The sequence below is a fragment of the Anabrus simplex genome, chromosome 1 (genome assembly GCF_040414725.1).
Source record: "Anabrus simplex isolate iqAnaSimp1 chromosome 1, ASM4041472v1, whole genome shotgun sequence".
Taxonomy (NCBI): Eukaryota; Metazoa; Arthropoda; class Insecta; order Orthoptera; family Tettigoniidae; genus Anabrus; species Anabrus simplex.
The window spans coordinates 1,743,365,189-1,743,389,671 of record NC_090265.1 but is presented as its reverse complement, the minus strand read 5'-3'; the positions used below and the strand labels follow the sequence as shown (position 1 = coordinate 1,743,389,671).

Genomic DNA, 24,483 nt, shown 5'->3' with positions numbered 1-24,483 from the left:
GCATGTCATCTCCACTTGACCATTAGTTGCAAAATTGTGATCACCATTAATCCACTGTTTAAATAGAAATGCTTTTGAAGATTTCTATTTGGGCACTTTGAGTGATCTTTGGACAATTGGGAGTCCTACAATATGGAAATAACACAACAAAAATCTCACCACTCTGTACAAAACACAATCACCTTCCAGCAACACCGTGGAAGAAAAGAAAACTTAGCATGGCATCTATTCACTGCATAAAGTTGCCATACGCGACCATAGGTCTGCACACTAACTGGATTTAGCATAACACAAACAATGGATCCAAAGAATAATACAAATATAACTGGGTGGAAGAGAGGAGGAAACAGCAAAGTGCAAGGATGAAGATCCATTGCAAAAAAGAAAAAAGGAGTCTACTGTTTGTTCTGACGATCTTATGGGGTCTGTCACTCTCTGCCAACCACCAAGATTTATCAAAGCGAAAAATAAAATGACATTTTAAAAACATTTTAGGCTCAATGGAGGATATTAGGACCAATCAGAGAGGAAGGAGGCACTTACAGAATCCGCCATAATGATGAACTGTATGAACATCAGGAGGACATCGTCACGTCTATAAGGAAAAGGCGCCTGACCTTTTATGGACACTTGGCCCGTCTGGATTCCAAAAGACTCACCAACAGGATATTCACAGTAACAGGAAGAGGCAAGGCTTCTAAGAACAAATGGATCACGTCAGTTAAGTCGGATATGGAACAACTAGATATCCCGCTGGGACAAACTCATGACCGACTACTGTTCCGTCAAGCCACCCGACACGGCGTTTTCCCAACGTCCCTTACAAGTAAGAAGACTACAGGAACTAAGTGGACGGAGGAGAGAAAGCTGGCTCATGGTCAGCAAATGAAGGAGTATTGGAAGAAGAAGAAAGCAACAAGTTTACCAAAGAGTAGATACGAGCCCTGTGGTCCTCAGTAACCCTAAACAACAAAGAAGAAGATTTTAGGCTCAATAGATGTTTATTGCAAAATATGTGCTTACGGTCAAAATAGGCATTTATAGGCAATAACAAATAGTCATAATTTGATCCAAAACAGAATTAACTCTGCATGTTTAGCAGTTATGAGAACACAGGCATTTTTAGAATTATCCTCAGCATAGTATGGAAATATAGGAAGAGAAACTCAAAGAAAAGGGATTGCATCAAAAAGTAAGATTAGGGTCAAAGTACGAAGAAAATGGTGTAAACTCCTTTGCCTAGCTGAGGCTGTCATAGTCCTCTCAAGAATGGAGACAACATTCAAATAAATCAATATTCTGAAATAAATAACATGAAAAGTTGGACGTGAGATATCTTTTGAGAAGACCTTTATCAGGGATTCACCTACAGCACGAGCCATTGGAATTAACCAACGAAGGTTAAAATCTCCGACCCGGCCGGGAATCAAACCCGGAACCCTCTGGACCAAAGGCCGGCACGCTAACCATTTAGCCATGGAGCCGGACAGTTCAAGATAAAAAGCAGAATAAACTAAGCTGCAAATTATGAACTAAAAGGGACGGGGGATTCACAGGGGCTATTTTTGGTTTGTACGGAATCAGAAGTAAACTACGGCACATTAAAAAAACTCAGCATTGGAGTGTAAGGCAAATTGGGGGAGAAAATAGATATGGATGATGATGATGATGATGATTGTTTATAGAAAAATATTTTTTTGGGTTTGAGGAGCGACAGATGCATTTAATTGCATTTAATAAATTTCCCCAGGCAAAGCGGGGCACTGCTGTGTTGTTGTATCGCTCACAAAAACAATAGTAAAAATTAAATGCAGTCGTGAAAAATGTGGTAACATTAAAATGCGCTTAAGAAAGAACAGCTAAATAACAAAACCAAGCACAAGTAAAACACAAGGCAAATATTTTTTTTATCAGTACAAATTATGCAGTGATGTGTCGCTGCATACTACAACACCAAAATCTTCAGTAACAACTTCTGTACAGTACGAAAATAATAGAACACACACAAATACTGCGCAGTACACAACCAACTCTCACTTAACACAAGTACGCACTGATTTAAAGCCTAAAAACACACATCCAACATATAAATACTATAGATGACTTCACTACAGAAGTGAGCTGCCGGCGGCTCACAGAGAGAGGGACTACACGATGCTTGTACCAGAGCAACACAGAAGAAGGAAAATGAAAGAAGGCAACAAAGAGATGGCTGTTCCTGCCATTGCACTTCCTCCCTAAGAATATATTTATGAAAAAGAAAATGTTATGTAGTTATTTTAATAACTCACGGGCAAAAATGCTCCATCTTTTTATCTTTCATAATACATTACAAAGTACAGTATAATATCCCTTAATCACAAGGAATTATGGGTGTCTCAGAGGGGGTGTGTTCACTCCTTGTAGGTCCATAAGAGCAATACTGTTTTTATAACGTGGAATGACCTATAGCAAAGTCGTGTTTTGCACCTTGTGACACACATTGCATCGGTGCATGCACCCCGAGAGGCCCTGCCCTAGACCTTCATTGGAACCACGTTCACTTGGAGTAGTATGCGAGTTACTTGACCCAGGTACAAATTCATCCCCAACACTCTCATCTGCAATGAACAGGAGCTGATCATCTACCTCGTCAATCTCAAGTAATGCTGGTCCAATGTTGACTCAGATGACAGTGAATCAGTAGACGCACCACAAATCAAAGTATTAAAAATTTCTCACAGACAACATGATGGACATCTTACTTTAATCGGTATAAAATTCAGTTTTATTAAATATGGAAAAATTTTCAGCATTATAAACATATATACAAACATCAAATTTCTTAAAACAATATTTTTTTCAAAACAATACAAGCAAAAAAACTATATTACCAACAACAGCACAGTCATGAGACAAGTTGAAACAGCACTTAAACTTTTAAGCATTGTTTTTTAAACACACACACTCATTTCCGTCCAGCAATGTAACGATGAGACACTTTCACGTGAGGTGCAATGTTGAGCTTGTGTGAAAATGACTTTTGGTTTTATTTCACTGACAGGCAATAGCTAATGAATGGATAATTGACTCACATCTGTCAGATATTTGTGCAACACTGGTCTGCAAACTTTAAAATCACACCAATTTGGGACTTCACAACTTTTATTATAAAATACAATTTAGCTACTAAAATATGTGTATTTTTTTACAGCTAAAGCTAACATGAAATAACTGAATGATGAGTTTCTCCTGGAAAATGATGACTTGCTTTGGAGCCATTCTTTAACTTTGAGGTGACAATGCATGATTCATGTAATCGAGTTATAGTGACAGATAAAAATATTCAAGTTGTGAGGTCCGCAAATAAAAGTGCCTTCCAAGAATATAACAACAGGTCAATAAAACCTGTCTTGTCATCCAGCACCACCACCTCGAAAAATATTAGGTTCACCTCCTGCTCCCATATCACCAGGAAAAATAACTTGCTGAACAGGGTCCACAGGCAGCCCCTCCACTTCATTATCGGACTCTAGACCTTCATCGGAACCACGTTCGCTTGGAGCAGAATCAGAGTTACTTGACCCGGGACCAAATTCGTCCCCAATACCCTCATCTGCAATGGGCAGGAGTTGATCATCTACCTCGTTGTCATTCTCAAGTAATGGTGGTCCAAAGTTGATTGCATCACCTGCACCATGATTGGCTATTCCCAAGAGATTAAGTAACCAGTGGGGGAAAGGCTCAACATGGTCTGGAATACGAACTTCATTATCATTGTCAATATCCTCAGCAGCCTCGAGCAGTGGTATAAGATTTTCATCTAACATGGGTAAATTCAACGCAACATGATCATTTGCAGCTACTGCATTATTTCCCTCGCCATCACGATTGTTGTTAGCTACGTCTCCATTCTCAACATTCATTGCTTCAAACATAACATCATTATGTGGCACATAGATAGGTCGAAAGTGCCTGTCGTCATTATCTACACTATTCCTGCTGGAAACTGAAAGAGAATCAGAGTCGTCATCTGATTTATCTGAGAGAACATCATTCTCAGTGAATATCTCATCCACTTGCTCAGGAGTAAGGTCCATATCCATATCCTGAGCAGATGCAGAGTTTGGATAACCACTGTCAGCTAATTTGTCATTTGGCTCTTCTAGGCTAACACTCTCGATCATTGGACTATCTACTGTCGGTACATGTGGTGAAATATCTATTGGCTCGCATGGAAGATTTAGACATAAGCCATTTAAGAGAGAGTCTGAAGACATATTTTGTACCTCAGTAGCATCTGTCAAACTACAGTTGTTAGGTTTTGTACTTAATACTAAAATCTGTTGACTGCAAAAAGACAAGTCATCAAACATAGTCTGAGTTTCTTTGGTATCAATACTTTGTAAACCACATGCCTTCGCTGCACCATCACACCCTATATCAAGTTTAGTATCATGACTATAATTATCTTCTTCAAGCAACTTTCTCTCACTATTTAAAACTTTTACATGATTTTCTTTCATCAGAGTAGGTGTTACAATCTGTTTCTCAAGTTCTACACAATTTTCAGTACATCTATTTGGATCACTGGAAGTATCACTATTGCAAGTATTGAAAAAGAAACTAGAATTATTCTGCTGAGCGATTGGCCCATGAACTGGTTCCGTAGAGTCAACATTTGCACTGTCTAAAGCCCAATCTTCAGAGCACTGTCTTACAGAATGCCAGTCAAGTGGCTCTTGGTCCCATTGTTCATCCTCAGCATCTGCATCACACTCCTTATAATACTCAGCCATATTAAAAGATTCCGATTCACTTGATTCACTGGTGTTATAACACGAGTACACAACGGCCAAATTATCAGGATCCTCTTCTGTAATTCTCCAGCCACCGTCTTCAAGAATTTTCCTGAAAAAACAAAAAACAAATAAAGATCAACTTCATACAACAGAGTCCAAAAACTTTTAGGAAAAGCTCATTAAAAGAAAGCTACAAGGACTAGATTCTTTCTTTTGCTTGGGGTCTAATGCCGCACCAACATAAAGAAGATTTTCAGTGATACAAGAATGGAAAAGGACTAGAAAGGGGAAGGCAGCAGCTATAGTATTAAGGCACGGCCTCAACATTTGACTAATGCAAAATTGGGAAACTATGGAAAACGATTTTAAGAACTGTCAATGGTGGAGTTGGAACCCTCCACCTCCTATGTAAAAGTTCAAAGGAACGTTACAAAACTGCACGGTAAGGGCTATGTACGTAGCTGTAAGCCTGTATTTAAGAAATGGTGGGTTCAAACACCACCAATGGCAGCTCTGAAAATGGTTGTCTGTGTTTTACCATTTCATCAGCATATGCAGGGGCTATGCTGTACCTTAAGTAAAGCCACAGACGCTTGCTTCTCTGTCCAAGCCCTTTCCTACTCTAATGTCATCAAAAGCCTATCCAAGTTAATGCAATGTTAAACTACTAGCAAAAATAAAAATATATACAAGCAGAAGAAATCTCAGACTGACAACTGATCTACTCAATGGTCAGAGTGCACTAAGAGCACATCTATACAACAATGGATTTGCTGTGAATCCCTCTGGTGTTAAGATATCATAAATGTCATGAGAAAAAATGAGGGAAACTGGACTAGACAAAAGAGTGATTGAATGGGTGGCTACATTTCTAGAAAACATAACTCAGAGAATTAGAGTAGGTGAAGCGTTATCTGATCTTGTAATGATTAAGAGGGGGTCCCGCAGGGCATATAATTAAACCTTTATGTTTTCTTATATGATATATTTGCGGATGATGTTATACTGTCAAGAGTAGTAAATGAATTGCATGATTGTGAGCGACTGCAGGGGGACTTAAACAATGTAGTAAGATGGATAGCAGACAATGGTATGAATGTAAATGGGATGAAAAGTTATAAATAAATTTCACCAAGAGGGAAAGTCTTCTCAATTTTAATTATTGTGTTGATGGGGTGAAAGTACCTCATGGGGAACACTGTAAGTACCTAGGTGTTAATAGAAGGAATGATCTTCATTGGGGTAATCATATTAATGAGGTAGTTAAGAAAGGTTACAGATCCCTTCACATGGTTACGAGAGTATTTAGGGGTTGTAGTAAGGATGTAAAGGAGAGGGCGTATAAGTCTCTGGTAAGATCACAGAGTATGGCTCCAGGATTGGACCCTCCCCAGGACTACTTGATACAAGAACTGGAAAAAATTCAAAGGAAAGCAGCATGATTTGTTCTGGGTGCAGTGTTTCTGATAAAAGATCGCACACAAGAATCTATATCACAGCCATACAACCTAGCTCAGCATCTAACACCATTATAGATCTAACCATCTGACTGGAAAATAGTGAGGAACAGATAGAAATCCACAATGAAAAGTGGAGCATTTATGAACCTACCATTTCGTATTACCACAAGAAATAGGGTTTATCAGACATCACGGTAATTGGGCTTATGACCGAAGTCCAAGGAACAATTCCTAGTTTGACAGTAAAATTCTGTTGGGAGTACCAATTCATTGATCAAGTATGTGGATCACTTTGCGTTTTGAAAAATCATCTCTATAGTACTCAGCTGGAAACATCACAATTTATCATGTACATGGTAACAAGCATTAAGTCTGTGAATTTTGTGTTTAGAGAAACTATTTCTTTCTTGTCATTTATCATCCTATTTCAGTGTCTTTCATAACTATATCCTTGGCTTTTTTGGGATGCTTTGTACAGCAGCCTCCAGTTGGAGGAAGCAGAAAACTCATCAGTATTACATGTCTTACGAAGTATAACCTTTCTGCTTAGCATAACCATTTTGCTGTAAACTTAAGTGTTAAAATTGCTAAAATTTATCTGGGTGGCTCGGAGCATTTAGCTGATGACGACATACAAAGACCAAGCATATGCACTGTAGAAATATACCTACAGTTCTATTTTAAATTTACATAAAACATTTTAAATTTTTAAAAATTAGATTTTGACAACACAAATAGAATTTCCCACTCTAAAATCCTATTTTACAGTATAGAAATGCATCAAAACAGCTAAAATAATATGCAGTAAGAAATCTTGGCCATCCATATACAGTGTTTTAGACATGAGTCTCCACAGTGACCTTGGCTTGTGGTAATATTGCATATTGAACAGATGTAGCAGAACTCAAGAATGCAGATGTTAAATATCTAGCAGACACACAATGATTATGTTGATCCCAGAAAAAAGTACCAAGTACATTTGTCCTTTATGCAGAACTCTGACCAAACTCTTATTGAACGACATATAAAAGGATTCACTCTCTGTCTTGAAGTGCTAAAAGATTCTGGAAATAAGGGACAAGTGATTTATTAATTAATTACTTATTTGTTTGTTTATTTATTTATTTGTGTTAGAACCAAGATATATTAAAGGAGAAAAAGTACACATAAAAATAAATATACAGTACATAGACTATATTATGTGGTCGCAGGATTACACTTTAGTGTACCAAACGTTGGCCACTTCAAGTGCATTTGGTGTTGCCTTGAGCAGGCCTTCTGCTGTGCAACTGGCTGGGCATGTACCATGTGTGTCTTCATTTCTCCACATTCTCATAAAATAGAATACACAACGAAGCCTCACTTTCAGGTCTGTCACACATCTCATGACACATGAGCGCAGTCTGCGAGCAACTTCCAAGTCAACCAAACTGTTACGTGAGCAGGTGGGAGATGTTCACCTGGTATCATCCATTCATTAGTATGCTAACTTCTTGCCTGCCGCTTTTGAATTCTTGCCAGCTAAAATGTATCTGCAAGTACCTCTGTCGATTTCTAAAGGTCAAGCTCAAAAGTAATTATGAAATCTTGTCCTCGTGTACCTTGCATCTTTTTGGCTATCATACCATCAAAAAATATTTTCTGAAATAAGTATGTTGTTTCAATAGCTCCTTATTGAAGAATGAGACATCACTTTATTCGTAGCCCACATAATTCCAACTTCTATAACCACATCAATAATTAAAAAATGGCTCAGTGAGTCTGGTTTAGGACTCTAATTGAAGCTCCAGGAGGAGTAGGTGTTCACTTATTATCCAAGTCCTCTTTAGTTGAAACTTTTGGTTGTAATGATACTGTTCGCAATCCAGCGAAAGGAAGTTCATTTTGCTGATCTGACACCAGCAGGGAAACTAATGTTGAATGTTTCTTTCCTTTTTCATGCATTTTAATATATAAAATAACACTGGTACTAATAACACATTGAAAGAAAACTTTCCAGGCATATTTAAAACTTGATCTGAAGCCTTCCAAGTTCTTAATTTTATATAGTCTATATGCAGATGTCCCTGAGCACTAGATTTGGACAAATAACATTACTTCACTTCAGCTTTCAGTACCTGAAACAATACAAAAATATTATCTGTAAGCCTACAAAAGGTTGTGAAAATTCTACCTAAAACAAAATAAAACATATCGTCCCTACTCTGGCAAACTAGCGAATCTGCAAATTGTCAAAAGGTTAGAGGAGCTGAAAGAAGTTGTGATTACTCATGTCAAATCAATGTTTATGTTTAATGATTGGTTTTATGTGTTAGGCATGCAGAACGAGTTGCAGATGTGAGACTTTGTCAGAGGGTAGACAATATATAACCAATAAAATCTACACCAAAACTTTAGAAGTACAGATTCCCTAGTTTGTCACTTTCGCTAGTTTGCCAGAGTGGGGACGATATCAGCAACAAATCTACTACAAAGGATTGTGGAAACCCTTACCCTGCAAATTCCCTCAACAAAATGTATTTTTCATCACTGGAGAAAATAATGTGAAAAAAAAAAAAAAAAATGCAATGGATACATAACATCTACTTACTGGCATTAAACTTGTCTCCATTCATTTTGCTGATTAAAAACAAAAAATTATGATCTAAAACAATTTCATGATTCTTCCATGACTATCTTTCATGACCTGTAGACACCAAATAAGGACTGATAATCTCCCACAATATTTTGATTTTTAAAAATAGCATAATTCATAAGTTATATTAAAATTCATAAAGTTTTTATGTCATAATGTTCACAGATGGGTGTGTTGAACATGTCATATCTCCAGTTTTAATAATTCACATGCTGTGCATACCAAAAAAGAAAAGTTTGCAAGAAGCTGCAGTTAAAGTTCGTGTTACACTCACTCCCTTATCATAACGAGGCTTCATACTTTTTGACATTTTCATCAAAATACATACAAATTGTATATTTTCTTTTTCAGACAGGCAAGCTTTTAAAAATGTTTAAAATATTCATCATTTTGGTCCTACTAGCAACCATTGCCTTTGAGAAAGGATTGTACATATATTTTATTATGTAGTTCCAAGATTACTTTTGTGGACCAAATGTAGGCCACTTCAAGTGCATTTGGTGTTGCTTGAACAGGTCTTCTGCTGTGCAACATGTGGTCTTCATTTCTCCACATTCTTGTAAAACAGAAAATAGAAAGATGTTGGTGGATATGTTAAGAGTGCAACATGGTACTGTAAAGAAGTGACCTATCATAACTGGAGCAAACACAGAGATAATAGAAGCCTCTGACAGGTAGGCAAGGCTGTACCCAGATAGGGTGTTAGGGGAGTTCAAACCCCCACCCCAAAAATAAAATGGAACTTTTTAAATTTAAAAATTACATACAGATTTTTAAATTCAAGTCATTAAATCAATACCATTAAAAAATCAAGCACTTGAAATATTATAAAATCAAATTTAAGCTATAAGAACTGTGCTGTCTAAATATTTCTCTATGAAAGTACTTTACATTTTTACTGATAAAAGTCATTAAAAAAAAATTGGTGAGAAATAGGGTCTGTTGAGTTTTCATCATGTTTGAGGTTCAATTTACGAGCCTTATTTTTGTGCTTCTGAGTTAGGGTTTAGTCTCATGCTAATTGGTTGACTCTGGAAAGGGTTTTATAAATGTAGTTACTCAAGAAAAATTCAAAATGATGAAATAATTTGTTTTAGTGACCAACATGAACAATAAAAAAAATAAACACGAGCACAACAGCTATTTGGGATGAAGTCTCGTAGGGCACTGAAAAATTGGAGACTACAAACTGCATACGTTGTTTAAAAAATTCAAGTCAGTTGTTCGAATTTGTTACTATAGACTATGGAAAATGCCTCTGGTTTCCTTTTTATTTTTTTTCAGACTCAATATATTTGAAACATGATCTGCATGAACTTATAAGAAGCGAGTCAAAAACAGAAAACAGGAACTGTTACAGATTTTTAGTTCTATAACTTAGTTCTATTTTCCCCACCGTAGTGTAATTTTTGCAGTAAATCAATGGAGAAATGAAATTAAGTTTGTTAGCCTAAAATTGCAAGTCTCCCATCGCATCGTTGTGACTCTCAGATAACTGCTCAATTAATCCATATTGATAGTTTGATCGTGATCTCACGAGTTACTTATTCTAACATTACAAGAGACATACAAGTTTTATGAAGACAGGTTACAAAATATATAAATAACAATAATGAATGTTGTAATATATATTTATTTTTGAGATAAGTGTGTGTTATCAGTCTAGAAAGCCAAGAATATCGGCCAAGAGGATTTGTCATGCTGACCACACGACACCTTGTAATCTGCAGGCCTTCGAGCTGAGCAGTGGTCACTTGGTAGGCCATGGCCCTTTGGGGTTGTTGTGCCATGGGGTTTGCGGTTTAAGTGTTAAAAGTTCATTAGTGTGTGGGGATTTTATCCAGCAATATACAGTACTTATGTGGTATTAATAATTTAAGATTTGTTGACGACACTACTCTCCATGCCAGCAGTGAAGACAAACTTGCTGACTTACTAGCAAGAGTGAAAAATGTGAGCACAATGTTTAATGTGTTGTTTTTTTTTTTTTTTGTGCTAGTGGCTTTACGTCGCACCGGCACAGATAGGACTTTTGACGACGATGGGATAGGAAAGGCCTGGGAATTGGAAGGAAGTGGCCGTGGCCTTAATTAAGGTACAGCCCCAGCATTTGCCTGGTGTGAAAAAGGAAAACCATCTTCAGGGCTGCCGACAGTGGGATTTGAACCCACTATCTCCCGGATGCAAGCTCACAGCCGCACGCCCTTAACCACACGGCCAACTTGCCCAGTATGAACATTAGTAAGAAGCTCACTACAATGCTCAGAACACACCTCTGCTTCCTCAGTAGAACCACAACTTCAACTGAAATACTACTGGTATTTGAGCGTGTCGTTCTGCCAGTGGGTTGGGGTACGTGCAGTTGTGAGGGTGTTTACAAACACCTTACGGGTTATCTTTCTGCTCTGCGTAGGACAGGCCAAGATAGCACCACAATTAAACAAGACACAGGGGTGATGCAAAACTCTTTCTGATATGTGTAAATTTTGTACACAAATACACGAGTACGTATTATCGTTCAGGAAATTTATCTATCACATTAGTCTACTTACACGAGTGTCGTCATTCAAGTCGTTTTACTCATTACTGAGTGCAATGACACCATTAGGACCCATGTTTCAGACCCATATAGAAATACAGACAAAACAAGAGCTTCAACAAGTCATCCTCGGTGGTCTGGGTTTGATTCCTGGTACTGCCAGAAAATTAAGAATGGCAGGAGGGCTGGTGTGTGCTTAAATTGGTACATGCAGCTCATGCCTGAAAGAGCTGCACCACCTCAGGATGAGGAAACAAGTTTATTTACATCATACTGTTCTCCTATCCCACCAAACAGAATCTTTTTTTTTCTATTTGCTTTACGTCGCACCGACACAGATAGGTCTTTTGGCAACGATGGGACAGGGAAGGGCTAGGAGTGGGAAGGAAGCGGCCATGGCCTTAATTAAGGTACAGCCCCAGCATTTGCCTGGTGTGAAAATGGGAAACCACGGAAAACCATCTTCAGGGCTGCCGACAGTGGGGTTCGAACCTACTGTCTCCCGAATACTGGATACTGGCCGCATTTAAGCGACTGCAGCTATCGAGCTCGGTCCAAACAGAATCAGTTAGGCTTATACGGAGGGTTGTCCCAGTTAAAGGAGGATGTGACCTTGAGCGCACGTGCCCTCCTGGAAGCAGTTGCATGTTTTTTTTGTTTTTTTTTTTGTCTGGTAAGTGTGATTTAGATAAGTGCCGTGTAGAGTCATATTATAACATTGTTGCCTTATGGTCTGTTGAATTACAAACGTTTGGCAAGGCTACATTTTTGGCCTTTCCGATGTTAATTTCTCATTATCAAGGCTTGTACAACAGCGTAAAATGAAAGGTCTCAATAAGTAATGCGATAAAATTACATCAGAATGGTTTCCCGCCAGAAACAACTTTGAAAAAACTACTGCAGAGGAGATTTCACCCCTCCAGGACTCCGGACATCATAAAGAAGGTAAAGGCTGCTTTCCTGAAGGAAAATCCACCAACTCAGAAGACACCTTGCCAGCTACACAAGCACATCTAAAGGTACAGTCCACTGTATAATTAAAGACGATCTTAAACTGGTAAAGCGGTATAAAGCACGAGGACAAGCCTTGAAAGAAAGGCACATTAAAGAAAAGTTCACTAATGCCAGAAAATTATAAGAGAACTACCTAGCAGTGAATAAATGGCAATCAGTTGCTACCCTGGATGAAGCTTTGGTTTATTTCCAACAATCCCCGGAAAATTTGCTGTCACCCAAAAGGGGCATTCAAACTTCATCAAGGAAAACAAAGAAAAGTTTGCTAGGGGGTTCCTGATAGTGGCAGGGTAAAGTGCCCGGGGTAAACTCAGAATCCTCCGAGTGCCAAAAAATGTGAAGATCAATGCTACCTACTTCCAGAAGAATGCCATGGACCCCTATTTTGACAAAGATATCCCTCGGCTGTATGGTGAGGATGCTTCAAATGTTGGAATCCACATGGATAAAGCATCCAGTCATTCTGCCAGATCATCAGTCACCTACTATGAGAGAAAAGAAGCACAGAGGGGTGTCCGTGCCATACCACATACTGACATCCCTGTCAAATCCTCGGATGCCTTGCCAATGTATTTCTGTGACTTTTGTCTCCTGAAAAGAGGGCTTTCTTCGAGACTTCCCACCATTATCGAGTGTCTGGAAAGTGTGCAAGGAGGTATGGGACACTATTCCTCTTCCTGTACTCCGTCAAAGTCTTCTGCAGACCGGGCGAGTTGGCCGTGCGCGTAGAGGCAGCGCGGCTGTGAGCTTGCATCCGGGAGATAGTAGGTTCGAATCCCACTATCGGCAGCCCTGAAGATGGTTTTCCGTGGTTTCCCATTTTCACACCAGGCAAATGCTGGGGCTGTACCTTAATTAAGGCCACGGCCGCTTCCTTCCAACTCCTAGGCCTTTCCTATCCCATCGTCGCCATAAGACCTATCTGTGTCGGTGTGACGTAAAGCCCCTAGCAAAAAAAAAAAAAAAAAAAGTCTTCTGCAGTGGAATTTTCTCTCTCTTTTCTTTTCTTTTGCTAGTGGCTTTATGTCGTATCGACACAGATAGGTCTTACGGCGACGATGGGATAGGAAAGACCTAGGAATTGGAAGGAAGTGGTCGTGGCCTTAATTAAGGTACAGCCCCAGCATTTGCCTGGTGCAAAAATGAGAAACCATCTTCAGGGCTGCCCACAGTTGGGTTCAAACCCACTATCTCCCGGATGCAAGCTCACAGCCGCTCGTCCCTAACCACATGGCCAACTCGCCCAGTGCAGTGGAAATTGAAATGTCTGGCAATAGTCTGTGCCTGCGGCTATCGCATCGAGCACAACTGGGTGTGGAGAAAACGAATCGCCTAAGACAAAAGGTACGTCAAAGTCGTCGGAACTTAACTGGGGCAACCCTCCTTAGAAGCTGAAACAGAGTGTTGTGATAAATGAAGACCAATTATTTTGCAAGTTTTAAAGAGAACATCAAAGTGATTGTCTGGTTTTGAATAGGCACGCTCAAGGAACATAAATATTTTAAAAATGTGAAGCAGCATGTGAAAGATGGGCTAGTGGAGACACGAGATGATGTTGCCATATCACAGGCACTGCATGTAGTGTCAGTGTTTGAATGGTGCACCAGGAAAAAAATATTTCTGCCAGAAACCAATAACAGATCTTGATAACTTCAATGAAAACATGTTGCAGTGAATTATCTTTTTATATGTACACTAATGGAGAATTTCCAATGGCACTGAAGACTGTCAAGAAAAATTATGAGAAAGTGGGTTTCACTGGTAGCAAATGGTCTCTCCTTTAAATATTAAGCAGTATGGGCTTTAAGTAAAAAAATATAATGACTGCCAAAAGCTCCTAATGGAACATAACGATACTGTTGCAGCTAGAGTTATGTTTCTAAAGGACCATGCATGACATATGGCAAGAGGGCAAATCAATTATTTTATTTAGACACGACCTTCGTGAACCAGAATCACATGAGAAAGGCATGTTGGGTGATGAGCGATAGGGCTGGTGGGCTTAAAAGTTCTGGTTGGTAAGGGAGCTCAGCTTATTGCCTGTCATGCAGGTTCAGTAACCACAGCATACATACTATAACCTTCCAATGGCCTTCAGATTAGTTATAGAGCCACTGAAGGTTATCTTTAAGAAGAGGTCAACGAAAGTTACATGGAAAGATACGTCCAGCCATTAAATGTCCAGTTGTTGTACGTACAACTGTATCTGTCAGCCGAGATAACTCGTTCATTTGAATAAGAAATTGGATGGAAATAGAATAACGAAGTAAATTCATAAGCTCAGAACCCCGTGGTCATCGGATAATCATATTCAGAAAATAGTATTTAATGTATAAGAGGAAACCAGTGAATGAAGTTTACATGTCAGCGGTAGAAATAAACAATTCTAATATGTGACATTCAGGTCCAGCAATAACCTCCGGCGGAGGCCATGGTTTGAACAATGCAAGTTCAGTGAACAAGAAGGCGTTGATGAGACAATCGATTGTATATGTCAAGAAGATATGAGTGAATGGGGAGGAGTGTTCCTTTGCATAACTTCCTAATTAGAAGAGTGACATTATCATAGAGTACATTCCTCGAATGTCAGAAACATAAACATGAAGTTTTTAAACTTGAATCAGAAACATATGTAAAGGAAATTACAAACCAATGATCTTGACATAGATTAAGAAATGCAAACCAATATTATTGTAATAGTTATTATAGGATTTTGTTTTATGAACAATGATATTATAAAAATTAAGATGAAGGTCGAGAAAAGAACTGGTAGACACATTCTAAGAAAGAGCTAGTTGAAATTGTGAGACTTGGAAGTCATTGAGAGAGAAATATTGAAGGAAATGGTAGTAATAATAATAATAATACCTGACATTCACTATAAGAAATAAGGCGAGTGTTCTGGGTTAATATTGAGATACTGTGTGATATAAATATCATTGTACTAATTCAACTGTACAAGTTTCAGGTTCAAATGCACACGATGGTTGAAGATTGTTTCTGTAATGTCATGATCAGATCCCTAAAGATTTTAGTGTTTCAATATCAGAAACCTACAGAATTCTTCATACATCACAATTTATTTATCTGTGTATTGTTTTACACTTATTTGTGATCGGCTGATGATGACCTGAAATACTGGTCAAAACTGGCACCAATTTTAATTAAATAAGAATGTAAACTTACACTTCTTATTTTAATAGTATTGAAAGGTTCAACCATTTTATACTTTCTTTTAATTTATTAGTGAACTCGCTTCAATACGGAACAATATGAAATTCTTATCTTTTTATGAATACTGGTGTTAAGCCTATCAATAGTTTTGCCTCCACTGTTATTTCAGCATGTGCTGGAAGTTACTACCACGGGTTTCTCTGTGCAGTACAGTACATACAACTTACACCTGCCATCCCAGTTGCTCCGAGCTTCAGTAAACAGAGATCAATGGCTGCAGACTCAGTTGTGTTGATCACACAATATACTTTCCACAAAGGAAAGCATTTATTCACATAGCATGTCACATAGTAAGACGATCAATACATCATTTGCAGTCGCTGCTGGTTTGCTCATTTTTGCTCATTTGTCTCATTTTTCATCACATGTTTTTCCTGGCATAAAAGACACCATAGATATTTGTTACAAAAATTTGAAAAAATTGCATACTTTATTTTCTGGCATAATTAACACACTTTTTGGATGAATAACACAGACAAAACACTTGGGTGCGTAGATTATTTGAGGCATTTGGAAATACCTTTTTTTAACCTACAGTCTATTTATATTTAAAAGCATCAAATATATTACACAAAAAAATGGTTCAACTCATTTGCAGTTATTGTCATTTGGCATATAATTATGGCAAATATTTTCTTCCGAACAGTCGAATAGGATACATCAGACAAGTAGGACATGCTGGTTTGATCAACGGACACTGGAAAATAATCTTCACATTACGAGCTGATAACACCTGAAGCAAAATAAGTATGAATTAACTAAAGTACCAATTACAAAAGTAATAATTACATACTGGCAAAGAAAGAAAAAATCTTACCTTTTATAGGCTCCCATCTTCAACATCGCTATTGGCTATACAGGAAGAATTGTTGCTGCTATGACTGCTCAGATCTCTCCCATCTAACATATTCAAGATTCCTGTATTTCTGAAGCTCCTTTTCAATCACCTTTGAAGTAATAATGTTCCAAGCATGCAACATTTACTCACAAAGTGGTTTCCGAATCTTGCCTGTTGGAGTAAGTTTTCGCACATTTTCCGCAACACTGATAAGAGTTTTTGCACATTGTCCTTGAATGCTTTATTTATCAAAATGTCCAAGGTTTGAAGTACCAATGTTAGGAATTGCTGCCAAATCAGTTTTCATGGTTTCCATAAAAAATGTCCAACATTAAGGAGGTTATGCATCGAAGAACAGACCTGCTCAATTTCCCCAAATCTTTTGAATGTAATCTTTATGAGTGATGTGTCGATGATGATGCTTCTTGTTTAAAGGGGGCCTAACATCTAGGCCATCGGCCCCTAACGGTACGAAATGAGACGAAATGTAATTACAATTTAAAAGTTTTACATCATCCACTGACCAGAATAAAAAAAACATGATGAAGAATGAATGGATGGATATGAATTTAAAACAATCAGTGGATCTGACCCAGAAACTATCATAAACAATAGTATTACTGACCAAGTGACTGCTTCTAAAGCACAATCCTGAATCAAGGATGCTTGTTGTCTAAAGAGGCCCAAAAACCACGTCAACGGCCCCTCATAATGGTACTTATTGCTAGTAAAGTAGAACCATGATACTGTCATGTTGCGGAATTAATCAAAAGTACCGTAAACGTACGGTGTTCCACATATTATGGTACTACTCACAAGTATTGTACTTCACACAGGTGTTTCTCACATAATGATACCACTCATAGGCAGCGCAAACCCAAGGTGTCTCTCACCTAGGTGTACTAATCACAGGCGCCGGTATTCCCGTGGTGTTCCGCATATAGTGGGTACTTATCACTGGCAACACAGACCCACCGTGTCTGATATAATGGTAATAATCACAGGCAATGCCCAGACCCGTGGTGTTTCTCACAATGATACTAATCATGGGTACTGGAAAAACCCATACAGACTCGCCTTCTGTTGCTACTAACCACAAACCTATTGTGTACCTAACATAGTGGTACTACCCGCAAGTAAAGGTGACCCATGGTGTTCTCCGCGTGATGGTACTAATCACAAGTAGTTTTTTGGTTCTAATACAATCATCCCTTGGTCAGACCTTTTAGTCGCCTCTTACGACAGGCAGGGGGTACCGTGAGTGTATTCTTCGTCTGCATCCCCCCCCACAGTGGGTGAGTGATGTGTCCATCCACCCCTTTTCTTGGATATAAATGTGGATCCCTTGCAGAAATTTTACTTTCAGCATTGTTTCTTGTTTCAGAATAACGAAAGAAAGGTACAAGCTTTCTAGCAACAGCTGTTAGAAATGGACCAAAGTAACTGAGCAACATGTGGATGGTTATTGTGCGAGGGAGACAACTGACAGAAGAAAGAGACAGAGAAACAATTTGCTTTATGTCGCACACCAACACAGATAGGTCTTATGGCGATGATGGGATAGGAAAGGCCTAGGAGTGGGAAAGAAGCGGCCATGGCCTTAATTAAGGTACAGCCCCAGCATTTGCCTGGTGTGAAAATGGGAAACCACAGAAAACCATCTTCAGAGCTGCGGACAGTGGGATTTATACCCATTATCTCCCGGATGCAAGCTCACAGCTGTGCCCCCCTAATCGCACGGCCAACTCATCCAGTGAGATAGAAATTCTGATTACTGATCATTCTGCCGGCCTCTGTCATCATTCTCATCTCGGAGCAGAATGAACCAGCATTTGTTGACAAGCAAACGACTTCACCATGCATAGTAATTGTACCTTTATTGAAGCAACTTGTTTTCCAAGGAGATGAGGATGTGAAATTTGTTCATCCAGATTTACTGATAATATTAACATACATACATACATTACATATATTATCATTATAGACTGTTATGCCTTTCAGCGTTCAGTCTGCAAGCCTCTGAGAATTTACTAAACGTCGCCACAATCCTCGATTTGCAACTAGTGTTGTGGCCTCATTTAGTTCTATACCTCTTATCTTTAAATCGTTAGAAACCGAGTCTAACCATCGTCGTCTTGGTCTCCCTCTACTTCTCTTACCCTCCATAACAGAGTCCATTATTCTCCTAGGTAACCTATCCTCCTCCATTCGCCTCACATGACCCCACCACCGAAGCCGGTTTATGCGTACAGCTTCATCCATCGAGTTCATTCCTAAATGAGCCTTTATCTTCTCATTCCGAGTACCATCCTGCCATTGTTCCCACCTGTTTGTACCAACAATCATTCTTGCTACTTTCATGTCTGTTACTTCTAACTTGTGAATAAGATATCCTGAGTCCACCCAGCTTTCGCTCCCGTAAAGCAAAGCTGGTCTGAAAACAGACCGATGTAAAGATAGTTTTGTCTGGGAGCTTACTTCCTTCTTACAGAATACTGCTGATCGCAACTGCGAGCTCACTGCATTAGCTTTACTACACCTTGATTCAATCTCACTTACTATATTACCATCCTGGGAGAACACACAACCTAAATACTTGAAATTATGGACCTGTTCTAGCTTTGTATCACCAATCTGACATTCAATTCTGTTGAATTTCTTACCTACTGACATCAATTTAGTCTTCGAGAGGCTAATTTTCATACCATACTCATTGCACCTATTTTCAAGTTCCAAGATATTAGACTGCAGGCTTTCGGCACAGTCTGCCATTAAGACCAAGTCGTCAGCATAGGCCAAACTGCTTACTACATTTCCACCTAACCGAATCCCTCCCTGCCATTTTATACCTTTCAGCAGATGATCCATGTAAACTACAAATAGCAAAGGTGAAAGGTTACAGCCTTGTCTAACTCCTGTAAGTACCCTGAACCAAGAACTCATTCTACCATCAATTCTCACTGAAGCCCAATTGTCAACATAAATGCCTTTGATTGATTTTAATAATCTACCTTTAATTCCATAGTCCCCCAGTATGTCGAACATCTTTCCCCTCGGTACCCTGTCATATGCTTTCTCCAGATCTACGAAACATAAACACAACTGCCTATTCCTCTCGTAGCATTTTTCAATTACCTGGCGCATACTGAAAATCTGATCCTGACAGCCTCTCTGTGGTCTGAAACCACACTGGTTTTCATCCAACTTCCTCTCAACGACTGATCGCACCCTTCCTTCCAAGATGCCAGTGAACACTTTGCCTGGTATACTAATCAATGAGATACCTCAATAGTTGTTGCAATCCTTCCTGTTCCCTTGCTTATAGATAGGTGCAATTACTGCTTTTGTCCAATCTGAAGGTACCTTACCAACACTCCACGCTAATTTTACTACTCTATGAAGCCATTTCATCCCTGCCTTCCCACTATACTTCACCATTTCAGGTCTAATTTCATCTATTCCTGCTGCCTTATGACAATGGAGTTTATTTACTATCCTTTCAACTTCCTCAAGCATAATTTCACCTACATCATTTTCCTCCTCCCCATGAGCTTGGCTGTTGGGAACACCACCATGATGATTTCCTTTTACATTGAGAAGATGTTCAAAATATTCCCTCCACCTCTCCAGTGATTCCCTGGGATCTATTATGAGTTCACCTGAATTACTCAAAACACTGTTCATTTCCTTTTTCCCTCCCTTCCTAAGATTCTTTATTACTGTCCAGAAAGGTTTCCCTGCCGCTTGACCTAGCCTTTCCAGGTTATTACCAAAATCTTCCCATGACTTCTTTTTGGATTCAACAACTATTTGTTTCGCTCTGTTTCTTTCATCTACGTACGAATCCCTGTCTGCCTCGGCCCTTGTTTGGAGCCATTTCTGATAAGCCTTCTTTTTACGTTTACAGGCTGCTCTCACTTCATCATTCCACCAAGATGTTCGCCTTTTCCCATCTTTACACACAGTTTTTCCTACGCATTCCCTTGCTGTTTCTACTACAGCATCCCTGTATGCCACCCATTCACTTTCTATATCCTGAACCTGCTTACTGTCTACTGTTCGAAACTTCTCACTAATCATATCCACGTACTTCTGTCTAATTTCCTCGTCCTGGAGATTTTCTACACTTATTTGTTTGCACACAGATTTCACTTTCTCTAACCTAGGCCTAGAGATACTCATTTCACTACAGATCAGATAGTAGTCTGTATCATCGAAAAATCCGCGAAAAACTCGTACATTCCTAACAGATTTCCTGAATTCAAAGTCTGTTAAGATATAGTCTATTATGGATCTGGTACCCCTAGCCTCCCATGTGTAGCGGTGAATAGCCTTATGCTTGAAGAATGTATTCGTAACAGCTAAATCCATACTAGCACAGAAGTCCAGCAAACGCTTCCCATTCCCATTAGCTTCCATATCTTCCCCACATTTACCAATCACCCTTTCGTATCCTTCAGTTCTATTCCCAACTCTCGCATTGAAATCGCCCATTAGCACTATTCTATCCTTGCTGTTGACCCTGACCACGATGTCACTCAATGCTTCATAAAACTTGTCAACTTCATCCTCATCTGCACCCTCACATGGTGAATACACGGACACAATTCTTGTCCTAATTCCTCCCACTGACAAATCTACCCACATCATTCGCTCATTTACGTGCCTAACAGAAACTATGTTGCGTGCGATGGTATTCCTGATAAAGAGCCCTACCCCAGACTCTGCCCTTCCGTTTCTAACACCCGTCAAGTACACTTTATAATCTCCTATCTCTTCCTCATTATCTCCCCTAACCCGAATATAACTTACTCCTAGCACATCCAGATGCATCCTCTTTGCTGACTGAGCCAGTTCTACCTTCTTTCTTCCATAAGCCCCATTAATATTGATAGCTCCCCATCGAATTCCATTTCATTCGCCAAGTTGTTTCCAAGGAGTCCCTCGCCTGTCAAATGGGAGTGGGACTCCATTACTCCCATAGGTCCGAGGCTTGCTTAAAGTGTTCTGAGCTCGGTAAATTCATGAAGCAGGATGCTGCCCTACTTGCACATAGTCCAAGTGAGGATCTCTCCTCTAACGGGTTATGGACCACCGGTGAATTGTATAGTCCTAGCCGCCTGAGCACAAGGAGGGCCACGACTCAGAATATGTCCGAGATGCCCACTCCCATTCCAGAGCAACTGGTATCCCGACTCTCAGGACCACCTACTAGGCCACTCAGCTGTTGCCCATGGTTCACGAACTAGGACGTGACTACAGTAACCCACAAACTTGAACCATGATAATATTAATAAATGGTTAATTTGGAGCCAAAGGAAAAATAGGTAGGCTATATTTAGTATTTACAACAATGTTAAATACACCTATTTTATAGCCAACCTGGGCAAACTATGAAGTTGTTCTCTTATTATGTTACAATAAGTGATAGTGTGATAAGATAAAGTAATTTAGTATAGGTTCAGTAAATAGGTATAATAACTGTGTTAATAATTATATTTAAATCAAGCAATATTAGTTATATTTAAATCAAGGCCACCTGTGAATTCAAAACTAAACAATAAAACGCTGTATGCACAAGCGAGGGAGATAATTTATAATGTGAGAAAGTTCATGGAGAAAGAACCAATGCAGTAGAATCTAGCAAGTATTTCAGAAGCAGTGGGAGGGTTTACTTTGTCAGTAAAATTAAGCGTGTAGGCATTGATGCTGAAAACAAGGAGGCTGACTGTTTAACTGTAAAACTGGCAGACTTAATATTTTTAAGTTTGTGTATAAACTTGAAAAGTTTCAATTAAGTTCCATACAATTTTTTTATTGAGTTTTGTTATTCACATTTTGTGCTAGATTTTTCTACCATGTCATTGAACAATAAACTAATGCCAAATTGTGTTAGGATATAGCAAGTTCTTGACCAGTCTGAATTAATGGCGATGACATTTTGAGTAAGTTTTAATTTGTGTGTATTAAGTAGTATTTTGTTACAACCATTATTTGTTGTTTATTAATTTGTTCACAATATAATTTTAGTTATTAAAATATTCTAAATTACGTCCGACAATCTAACTCACCTTCTAGTATAACTCAACTACAACATAGGCACCCGTATGTGATGGAGTACAATGGGGAATGGAACATGTGGAGAGACTATGCGAAGCCAAACAGCGGCCGGCTGTGAGCACCAACGTGTACTGTTGTATCCACAAGGACACACACACAAAATGCTGTCAGCTGTGTACACTATTTTATTTACAGGTCATTTACACAAATTCCATACACACAAACTAATAAACTGCCATCGTAAACAAAACACTACCATGAAGAATCGGGAGACCGCAACAGATGCATGTCAACTACCAACCCAACACAACCAATACACATAGTTGACTTCAAACACACTGTTAACATGACTTCCACATAGGTCTTATCAAAACAACCCAGTTCTATCCTCAAGACTGCCTCTTTATATACGTTGCCTGGCCAGGCATCTACAAGAATATGACATGTTTTCTAGTAAGCTTGAGCCTCCAATAGCCTAGTTACAATGTAAGGAACTTTCTACATAATTCTAGTCACACAAAGCATTGTTCTGGACTTATTACAGTGTGTTGCACAATGTTACATTGGATTATACATTATATATACAGGTAATAATAAATTATATACTATTAATTTCATGTTCTTACATTAAATAAACTCATATTAATATATATACAGCAGATGTTTCATGACATAACCTCACAAATAATACTATCGTGATTATACAAAATAAGGTTCATACAAAACTGCGATAATAATAATAATAATAATAATAATAATAATGTTTGCATTATTTACTGTACTTATGGGTTAAGGAATATTGTTTTGAAGTTACTTGGACTATTACACTTGCGTCAGTACCAGCTTGCTGAAATCTTAAATGATGTTTTTGAGATCAGTCGTAGCGGTGGCCTCTGATGCAACACGATTGCACAATTATTGTAGACCATCTCTACAGTAAGCATTGCAGTACATTGTTGTTTTTCTCTTCCAGTAGTGTGTACGATAACACCTGATGTCTCTTTCTGATCAACCATTTGACTTTGTGCATATCAAAACTGACTGGTGTCTGATCCGAGTTTCCTATTTGGGAAAGCAAATAATTCTTCACTTTCCACTTCCCAATCACAAAGTAATGAAAATCAACAACTTTTTGGTTGAAACCATTCAGCATTCTTTGCCATAATGATGTTCTTGTTCATAGAGAAAGTCCATTTCTCTTAACAAAATGAATTATCCAGCCTCAGCTCACCTTAAAATCTGCACAATGATCCCATGCACTGCAGCTATTTCTCATTGTTTAAAATACAGCATTTTGTGAGAAATAGCATATCCATCATTCCATAACAAATCACATATTTCTGCAGATTCTCCTCCACTTGCAGAAACATGCCACATTTGGGACACGAAGTGCTTTGCACAACTTGTTGGTCGCTTGAAGTGCAATTTTCTGTTTCTGCTGGCCTTGCGTGTTGCACTTAAGACACTGAATAAGCACACAACCCATTGCCCTATTCCCATGTGTTTCATCATAACTGATCACTGCAAGTTTATATGATGCAGTACCTTATCAAATACTTGCTCATTGCGGATTAACAATCAAGTTTGAGATCACAGTACATGCATACCCGAATACCCATAAAATATGTTCGTACCAGACAAGAATAGAGTGTCACCAGACACATCTGTGCTGATTCATTCACTGAATTAGTGAGGTGCTTCCTAATGGGAAGATGCGCAGTATTTGATTGCCAGGTTTTGCAAGAGGAAGGCTGATACTTGACATCTTAATTTTAAAATGCATCTGGAACTGTGTAATGAATCATCGAGAAAGTGGGTGCATCAAATATGCAAACATTTATTTTTCCCCAGTTTGAACCCAAAAAATTGGGGTACGTAAATTATGCAGAGGCATTAATTGTTCAATAAAATACCGTATATAA

At 38.7% G+C, this 24,483-nt stretch overlaps 1 protein-coding gene across 2 annotated transcripts in view; it reads right to left on the bottom strand.

Annotated features, from left to right (window-relative positions):
* Positions 1-2,744: 2,744 nt before the first annotated feature.
* Positions 2,745-24,483, bottom strand: part of Hen1 (Hen1 methyltransferase) — a 119,954-nt gene continuing 98,215 nt past the window's right edge. For both annotated transcript variants that reach the window (XM_067155137.2, XM_067155138.2), the window contains one exon: positions 2,745-4,890. In XM_067155137.2, coding sequence (XP_067011238.2) covers positions 3,396-4,890 — 1,495 coding nt within the window. In that variant the 3' untranslated portion in view covers positions 2,745-3,395. The remainder of the gene's footprint in view (positions 4,891-24,483) is intronic.